The 9,199-nt window shown below is 34.0% G+C and overlaps 2 protein-coding genes across 8 annotated transcripts; one reads left to right on the top strand and one right to left on the bottom strand.

The window, feature by feature from the left end:
- The first annotated feature begins 49 nt into the window (after nucleotides 1-49).
- Nucleotides 50-6,166, top strand: Wdr82 (WD repeat domain 82). Of its 5 annotated transcripts, none has more exons than XR_013494919.1 (2): nucleotides 50-1,873; nucleotides 2,035-6,166. XR_013494919.1 is itself a non-coding variant. In XM_078191961.1 (1 exon), the coding sequence occupies exon 1, from the start codon at nucleotides 456-458 to the stop codon at nucleotides 1,401-1,403; it is 948 nt and encodes a 315-aa protein (XP_078048087.1). In that variant the 5' UTR covers nucleotides 50-455; the 3' UTR covers nucleotides 1,404-6,166. The 5 variants fall into 5 exon arrangements, 1 of the variants encoding a protein (XP_078048087.1); XR_013494922.1 differs by having other exon boundaries at nucleotides 50-2,268; nucleotides 2,389-6,166; XR_013494921.1 differs by having other exon boundaries at nucleotides 50-2,578; nucleotides 2,682-6,166.
- Nucleotides 6,167-6,246: 80 nt separating this feature from the next.
- Nucleotides 6,247-9,193, bottom strand: Asprs-m (aspartyl-tRNA synthetase, mitochondrial). Of its 3 annotated transcripts, none has more exons than XM_078191931.1 (10): nucleotides 8,867-9,179; nucleotides 8,551-8,799; nucleotides 8,117-8,485; nucleotides 7,855-8,031; nucleotides 7,605-7,784; nucleotides 7,425-7,532; nucleotides 7,118-7,333; nucleotides 6,836-7,048; nucleotides 6,574-6,757; nucleotides 6,247-6,504 (listed from the first exon to the last, which is right to left on the bottom strand). In XM_078191931.1, the coding sequence occupies exons 1-10, from the start codon at nucleotides 8,972-8,974 to the stop codon at nucleotides 6,344-6,346; spliced, it is 1,965 nt and encodes a 654-aa protein (XP_078048057.1). In that variant the 5' UTR covers nucleotides 8,975-9,179; the 3' UTR covers nucleotides 6,247-6,343. The 3 variants fall into 3 exon arrangements, with proteins under 3 accessions (XP_078048057.1, XP_078048066.1, XP_078048073.1); XM_078191940.1 differs by having other exon boundaries at nucleotides 6,250-6,504; nucleotides 8,551-8,692; XM_078191947.1 differs by having other exon boundaries at nucleotides 6,251-6,504; nucleotides 8,551-8,692; nucleotides 9,092-9,193.
- Nucleotides 9,194-9,199: the final 6 nt, after the last annotated feature.

Here is a 9,199-nt window from a genome sequence, read left to right as displayed (position 1 = left end):
TACGAACCTACAGTATCTTGAGAATGTTCACGGTAATTCGTCATCCATTTCTCTAAACAGTTGGCAGAATTTGAGCGTTCGGTGTGACGATAGTCTGCCGTCGGCGTCCGTTCGTAGGAAAGCGAGAAGGCATTGAAGGATACACCTTTGTCAGATTAAAGTAAAACGAATTGGTTGAAAAAAGGAAGCTGGTATTGAGAAAAGTAGGATCCGGTAACCGAAGGGTAAACGGCTAACAGTTTCAACTCCGTTTTGGATTCGTTGACCTCTTGAACTCCCCGCGGGTTTTTTCTTTCTCGCGAGGTGAATAACAGTGGTACATAGTCGAACCCCTGGCCCCTCCTCGGGAGGTTTGCGCCTCGGCGCCTAAGCTATACCAAAGGAAAGAGCAAGACATTGCGGAAACAGGAAGGTTAAGAGGACGGCACGAGAGGGAGATCGCGCCGTCCATCACCATGAAGCTCGTTGACCACGTGGTGAGGAGCTTCAAGGTGGCCAAGGTTTTTCGTGAAAATTCCGACCGCATAAACAGCATTGACTTTTCACCAAACGGAGATACTTTGATCTCTTGTTCAGAGGATGATCAGATCGTGATATATGACTGTGAGAAAGGCACTCAGGTGCGTACAGTCAATTCGAAAAAGTATGGTGTAGATTTAATTCATTTTACACATGCGAAGAATACCGCGATACACAGCAGTACTAAGATCGACGATACGATTCGTTATCTGAGTCTACACGACAACAAGTACATAAGATATTTCCCAGGGCATAGCAAGAAAGTTGTGTCGCTATGTATTAGTCCTATAGAAGACACGTTTCTTTCTGGTTCTTTAGACAAATCATTAAGACTATGGGATTTACGTTCACCTAATTGTCATGGAGTTATGAATGTTTCTGGACGCCCAGTTGCCGCCTATGATCCAGAAGGTCTGATTTTTGCTGCGGGTGTCAATTCAGAGTTCATTAAATTGTATGACTTACGCAGTTTTGACAAGGGGCCATTTGTCACATTTAAATTATCGCAAGAGAAAGAATGTGACTGGACAGGATTGAAGTTCAGCAGAGACGGCAAAACTATACTGATTTCTACAAATGGTAGTACCATTCGCTTGATCGATGCATTTCATGGAACACCGTTACAGACATTCGCTGGTTATCTGAACAATAAAGGAATTGCGATTGAAGCTAGCTTTAGTCCCGACTCGCAGTTTGTATTCAGTGGATCTACAGATGGTAGAGTGCACGTATGGAATGCTGAAACAGGATACAAAGTTTGCGTGCTAAACGGTGATCATCCTGCACCAGTTCAATGTATTCAATTTAATCCTAAATATATGATGTTAGCATCGGCATGTACCAATATGGCATTTTGGTTACCAACTGTCGATGAAAGTGCATAAAATTAATGCATTAAACACTGGGTGAGAATTGCTTGTAAAAGTTTACATAATTTTGTGCAAGATTAAAATGCCAGTGTTGGAATGAACCCAAGAAGCTAAGGACTTGCTGTATTATCCAGGATTGGCCTGCTTGGTTCGTTGGCTCGCTTTGAGTACGTCATCTACTGTTTATGTATTTCGCCATCTTCGTTGTCGTGTACTCTATGGTGCGATGTATGTGATCATCGTAATACGTTGTCAATATTTAAGAACCGTGATATACAGTTGCTTCTCTTCTTTCTCAAAAGCATACTACAAATATCACTAGTATTTGGATGTGTCATCTTGTGTACATAATTCCTTCTTGTGTACCTGTGTGTAGCATAATGATACAGAATTATCTATCCTACACTGAGAAACTTTTCGAATTGTAAATTTGAACCTAATAGGGTTCAGCCTCTGACTCGTATAAGCTGGTCTACTTTATTGCGGTATGTGTGATTGATTTGTTCAGTTACTTTTAGAATTTTTATATTTAAACTAGTTTCAGAGCAGTCGATGATTTTACATATACACTTTTTATGATTACATTTTATTTTTTACTATACTTCCACAAAGTGATATCTCACTTATACATTTAGAATTGTTACAGAAAAGAAATAGACGATAAACTATTCCAGCAAAATTATACATGTATATAGAATACTTGACTAAGCAAATCAGCTTACTAGGAACAAGTTCGAAGCTCTAATGAAAAAATAATGGAAAAACGTGAATGAATTCGTAACGATAATACTTAAGAGGAAATATCATATGCTATGTACACATGAAGTTCTGGGGGACACACGCGAATACACGTACACGTGTACTTGCGTCCAATTCTAAGGTATTAGTATCCAAAAACAGTGAATCGTAGCCGCTAATATTGCGTACGGAGAAATTCTAATGATTCTATTGTATAGATGAAAATCGAGCGATTGGTTATGTTGTTTAAATTTCTCCCCAGTGGCCGTCCGAAATCAGGGATATATCTTTTTTCTTCTCAGATCTTGTCATTAACAGTGTCTACTCGAAATTGAAACAATACACACAACGATACATCGTCGAGCGCATTAAAACGATTGTTATCGAGCTTATTTATTGTGCACTGTGAACATACGGACATTCGAAATAGACACTCTGTTGACGGCAGTAAGGTATCACAAATATTTTTACGACTTCCATGCGATAAAGGTATAATAATTCAGAAAGTATACTGCCATTGACGGCACTTACGTTATTACATATGTATTATTCTAGATATGGTACAGTTTTTAATCTACATGCGTGGAACCGGCAGGCCGGGTGAGAAACATTCGATGACGGTTGAAAGTGCGGTTAAGTCTAATCGTCTCGCAGTAATTCAGTAAATTTTAATGTTTATGTCATTGCGACATAACGCCTCATCTTCAATAAGGAAAACAGGTATACTCGAATGGACAGAGTGTACGCCCACACGTGGGGGTCACTGTTTATAATATAAAAATTAATAAGAGAAAAATAAGAAATTGACAATCCATAATTTGTTGTATTATGCAACTGGAACAGCCGAACGTGATTGTCTGGTTTGACTGTACGCGTGTTCGACAGAATGTAAAGGCTATACGACAGTGCTATTGGTACTAGAAAAGAAATCTTGTCGGATAGTTTTACACAATTTTGTGTAATTTGTCGTACGCGTTTATAATTTACTTGCGTACATTCTGTCCGTTCGATTATGTAGTCCTGTTTTCATCATACATGTACATATATATCATTATATTCACAATATCCTCTAGAATTTCTAGAAGTTTTCCTTAACATACTTTATGCAAGAGTAGGCAATTATAATATACTATACGAGAAGCGTGCGAGTATGTATGTATGTATGTATTGTTTAATCAATTCCACCTACATCAGTGTGTTTGTATGTGTATATGTATGTATGTATTTGCGTGCATTGCGTGCGTGTCGGTGACTATACGAGAATGTATCTTTGTATGTAGAACGTGTTTGCTTTGTATATCTCAGAATTTTGCGAGCTCGAATGCATTACATTGTAAGTTGAATGTGGGAGAGAATTCGCCTCGTCTTGTAAAATAGTATTTTTCTAAATGACGAAATAATGTGTGCGCAACTATATCGTGATTCTGTGTCGGAGCAAACGATGTATACCGATTATGTTATTTAAGAAATGCGTCCTACGACACGAGATACACAGAGACGTTCAGAGGCGGCACAAGTGAAATCGTCCCCTGAAAGTACCACGATCGATCCACGTATATAGATTAAACACACTATCTTATACTGCCAACTTATAAAATCGAATGGGTATGTCTCAAACACTGACGGTATATTGATCAACAGCAGACTTTCTGTTACGTGTGCAAACACTGTGTTTTTTGAAAGGAAGAAAAAAAAGAAGAAAACAGAATTTGTATATATCTGTGACAAGTTACGTGATGAAATTCCGATCCGATCGGCGATCATACGACGCTTTAAACGGAGAAACTGAAGACGATTGACCGATCGGGTCTTTTATCTGTTCCAAATTAGGAACGTCAAGAAAAAACATTAACGATTCCCTTTTTATTGAGATAACTTGATGTCACTCTCATCACTTTGTACATACATATATCTATTGAGAAAAGAAAAGTCGAAAAAAATATAAAACGTTCTTTTTTTACGGATTTGAATTCTTTGTCAAATTCGATCGCACGTTTTTAATTCCGCTGTGTTGCGCGACACGGATACGCGATCAAACGCAAAGAGAACTACCGACTTGGTACGATCCGATCACGTTTACTGTCATTGTCAAACGAATGAAAGATGTGAAACAAGAAATTGTAAAAAATGAGCCCTTCCTCGTAATCGTTGATTCATGCGGCTACTTAACATAGGGATTTAGAATTAAACTCAAGATATACCGTATGGCGGTTGAAACATAGAGAAATATTCTAGGAAAACATTCGTTGGATACAGAAAAATAAGAACGAGAGTATACTAAATGTATTGTGATTCGCCGACACAATTTTTCGCTTAAATTATTTATATTTAGGCATTTGTTACGGCTCGTTGTGTCTAATATATGCAACACGCTTCTAAGTTCCTACGTTAAGTTCTCGTACGAGTTACTGTCGAGTGTTTTATATAAATGAGTTGTAGTCACGGTCAGTACTAATTTCTAGAATCGAAGATTTACATTATCCTACGCAATTTAGAACCGAAGCCGAACGTTATAACATGATTTCGTGGTAGCGTGACTTAGAGAACTAGGAACATACAAAAAGAAACATTCGGATTATTAAATTGCCTTCAGCCTGAAAGACTGAATAGTGACGCGACATCTTCCAATGATAACAAGAGAGTACGCACATTTTTAATGTTGTATTTTATTCAAGATCAGTGTCAGGACTTCCATTTGATCGTTAAAAAGAAATAGTTTGATTATTCAATCGGAATAACGAAGCAACTAAATACGATTTGAATTATTGGATTTCATAACGTGTGTACTCGACGCTTTTTTTTCACAAACCATATTTTTTTTACGTCTACAAGTAAGTAGAGAATAAGGGTTACAATTCAGGACAATTGTATTATATACAATAGCAAAGAGTTAGTCCGTATTGTTTTTGTATAATTGTGTATCACAAGAATCCACTCGAGGGAGTGAAAAGAAATATTAAAAACTGTAGCGACCGTATTTGTCTATGTTCCAGTTCGCTAAGCCGAGAGAATATTCCTGCGGACAGATAAAATTCTCTTCCACTGACAAGTAAACGTAACAACATATCAACACGTTTATTAGAAAACTTTTAATTACATGTTCTTTTTAAGTGTGTCCAAAAAGTATGCATATATTTGAATTTTTCTTATCGATAACAATTTACGGTGCGCAAAGCAAATTTTTATGTTCTCAAAACAAAATGAAACAGGAAAAGTACTTTCACAGAACGATTGAGATTTACTGAAAAAAGAAAGGAGAAAAATTCTAATAAAACACTTTTTTTGTACATCAAAATTTGGTCTTATCATTTTATTTCTACATTCGTTTTCAACGATGATTTAATATTACCTTACCAATAAAACACTCAATATTACAAGAAATAATTTTCGTGGGTGTCATTCTTTTTATTTTAATGGTTATTCACAATCTCTATTCATTTTGAAGATCGTTAAGTGATACTACGATATATACTGTATAGCAATGTGATTGTTCGAAGCTAAATAATACGTGTGTTAATATTAACTTAATTACTCCAATTGAAGTAAATCGGTGGAGTTTCTAGTAACTATAACGCTGTTCAAATATTGCGAGTCTTAACGATATGATTTCTCTGGTAAACTTCCGTTTTTTCCTATACGATAAATTTCTCATTTGTGATATATTGCAGTTATTGCAGAAATTTGAATCCGGTAATTGTCTTTGATAGTTTATTTTTATACTTTTGTAGGTTGTATCAGCCGCATTTACCGTGATTTATTTGTGACTATTCATATAGTTACGGAAGTGCAATACAAACGAGATATTTGTGAATTCCAAACAACGGATTGCACTTGTGATCACTGTCATAAGAAATATTTTATTTATAACTGTTTGTAGTTGCAGGAATTTAATATACATACACAACTATTGTAAATCGTAAAACAGGTTCTTGAAATAAATTCGAGTAACAAGTACGATATCACGTCTATTATATTTTGTGAAAGTTTCTCGGTGGTTCCAAAATAATTTACTGGGAGCATAAATTTCATTGAAATACAATATATTTTTTACTTCAAGTTCGTCTTCAAATTTTTAAAATCGAGGCCATTAAGAGCTCGTATTTATTTAACAGAAGATAACAGTGTGTAAAATAAAACATAATTTCGATCAATTTTTATTGGTCTCTTTCTTTTTTATTATTTTACAATGTACAACAAATATTTAAAAAATTATAATATTACTTTTCTGCTGTTTGTATATGATATAACAACTTGTCCTTATCTGTAATTGAAACTGGTGCACCTGACATCAAATCACGACCCTCTGTAGTTTTTGGAAATGCTATTACGCTTCTTATAGATTCTGTATTACACAGTAAAGACATTAAACGATCCAACCCTTGAAAGAATTGAAATATTAAATAATGTTTCTTTTAATATATTGTTTGTTAAACTTAAGTAAAAATACCCAAGGCAATTCCACCGTGAGGCGGGGCACCACACTCCAAGGCCGAAATCATGTGTTCCAAATGCGATTGATCTATGTCTAACATTTCCAATACTTGTTTTTGTAAATTTGATTCATGAATACGTATTGATCCTCCGGCGATTTCAGAGCCATTCATAACCAAATCATAATGCAATCCTCTTACCTGCAATTAAATAATTATTTAATTCAATTCTGTGTGCATTGTCATAATAATAACAACTTTTTCTAGTGATGATATTACCATTGTTGGATTTCCGGAAAGGTAACAAATATCAGCTGGGTGAGGTTGTGTAAATGGATGATGCATAGTTTCCAATTTGTTCTTTTTCTGATTAAATTCAAATAATGGAAAGTCAGTGATCCATAAAATTTCATTTCCGGAAGATCGAATTTTTTGTTTTCTGCTTTCTAGTAAATCTGCAAACTCTACACGTACTTTTCCCAATAGTGATTGCTACAATTTTGCAAATAAAATTAGTATATCTGTGAAGACAATAAATTTTGTATATACGTATATACTTACTGTGAGAAATTTTTCTCCGAAAGCTAAAAACAACGCATCTCCATCCTTTAAATTTAATTTTTGTTCTATATCTTCTTTTATAATATTGGAATATATTTTATTGGAGTCTCTTGCTGATGACACACTAGGTATTTTTAATTGCATTAATATCACAGACACGAAATAATCGCGCTGCAATTTAGAAATATGTTCTCTGATTGATTTGGTAAGAAAACTCTAAAACAAATATAAGAATATTATATATCGGAGTAAATAAATTGAAAAAGTCAAAAGCTAAATTTAAATGTATGAGTTTGTTTGAACGTACATTTTGATTGGGATAAACTAAAGCATAAACTTCAAAATTCTCTTGCCACTTCATTTGTAGTGTTTTTTCTACTACAGAAATATCAACCATATTTGTAAGCCGATGAAGCTGAAAGATTAATATTATTACTTCTTAATAATAAGTTAAAAATTATTTTACAATAAACTATGAATATTTTACCTGATACGGTATCCTTAAATCTGGTTTATCTGTACCATACATTTCCATTGCTTGATTAAATGTGAGTCTTTTGAAAGGGCTAGTTAATGGATATGATTCTTCAGGCCAAGAGTACAGCAACAAGTTTTCAATTAGTTCCATTATCCCTTCGCTATTAACAAATGACATTTCTATGTCCAGCTATAAGAAATATATTTATAAAGAACAATCCTTGATCTGTAAAATAATATATTTACAAGAAGATACATACTTGTGTAAATTCAGGTTGTCTATCATGTCTAGCAGTTTCATCTCTATAACATTTCGCAATTTGAAAATATCTATCAAAGCCACCAACCATTAATAGTTGTTTAAACTGTTGAGGACTCTGTACCAGTGAATAAAATTGGCCTGCGTGTTGAGTTGGAACAATGAATTCTTGTGCCCCCTGTATACATACATATACGTATATGTAATATAATATGTAAAAATAATCATTTACTGCAATTTACACATCATTTCGGTACACATACTCCAGGAGTACTTTTAAATAATGTTGGTGTTTCAATATCCACAAAACTGCATTCTTTAATTAAGTATTCTCTCATCTTTGCTACAACTTCTGAACGTAATCTTAGATTTCTTTGCAGTTCAGGATATCTTAAAGACAAATATCTATATTTCATTTGCGTGCTCTCCTTAGCCTTGTTAAATTCTCTAATGAAAATCGGCATATTCGATTTGGCTGCATTTAGAATTTCCAAGGATTTTATTAACACCTCGATATCTCCAGTTTTTAGCTTATTGTTTTCTTGTCCCTTTGGTCTTTTGTGAACAGTTCCCACTATACATAATACACTTTCAAAAGTCATATTTTTAACAATTTCTGTCAAATCTTCTCTCTAAGGCAAATGTAAACATGTTGTAATATCAAATATGTTATTCATCGTGTGATTATTATCCTTACATTATCTGGTACTAAAATTTGCGTAGAACCATAAGCATCTCTCAGTGTCATAAATTTGTTCAATCTTTGAAATTCCAGCCAGCCGTACATTTGCACCTTATCACCTACATTTTGGATATTGAGTTCGCCACATGTGTGAGTCCTTGAAACAAATTTATTAACAGGTTGTAGAGTCGTTTTTGTTATTTGTTTTTCAATAGCCAAATCATGAGTACAAGCTATTAAGATGGAACAATATTTTTTCATAAGCTGAAATAAATTGCATATAAACAATTGTATATGTTAATTGAAAGTTATAATAAATGTTAAGACTTACTTCATGTTTATATAAGCGATTTGTACAAAAGAATTTGCAAAATTGATTCTTCGGCATAAGATTACTTCGAAAATTAAACATCTTATTTGTAATTAATAAATTAATCATATTTAAGAATATTATATGAATGTGGTTAAACGTATATTCTTGATTTCATATCACATATATACAAAGAAAATTAAATATCTTAAATATCTACTACATATAATGTTAATTCAAACTAACTTTACAGTTTGTATGATTTCACTTAAATGAACATTGTATAAGATGTCAGCATCTAGTTATAAATTGTACTTGTAAGCGCACACAGGCTTTCTACTGGTGAATCGACTG

This window comes from Augochlora pura, chromosome 2, assembly GCF_028453695.1.
Source record: "Augochlora pura isolate Apur16 chromosome 2, APUR_v2.2.1, whole genome shotgun sequence".
Taxonomy (NCBI): domain Eukaryota; kingdom Metazoa; phylum Arthropoda; class Insecta; order Hymenoptera; family Halictidae; genus Augochlora; species Augochlora pura.
This window is presented reverse-complemented; position numbering and strand designations above follow the sequence as displayed.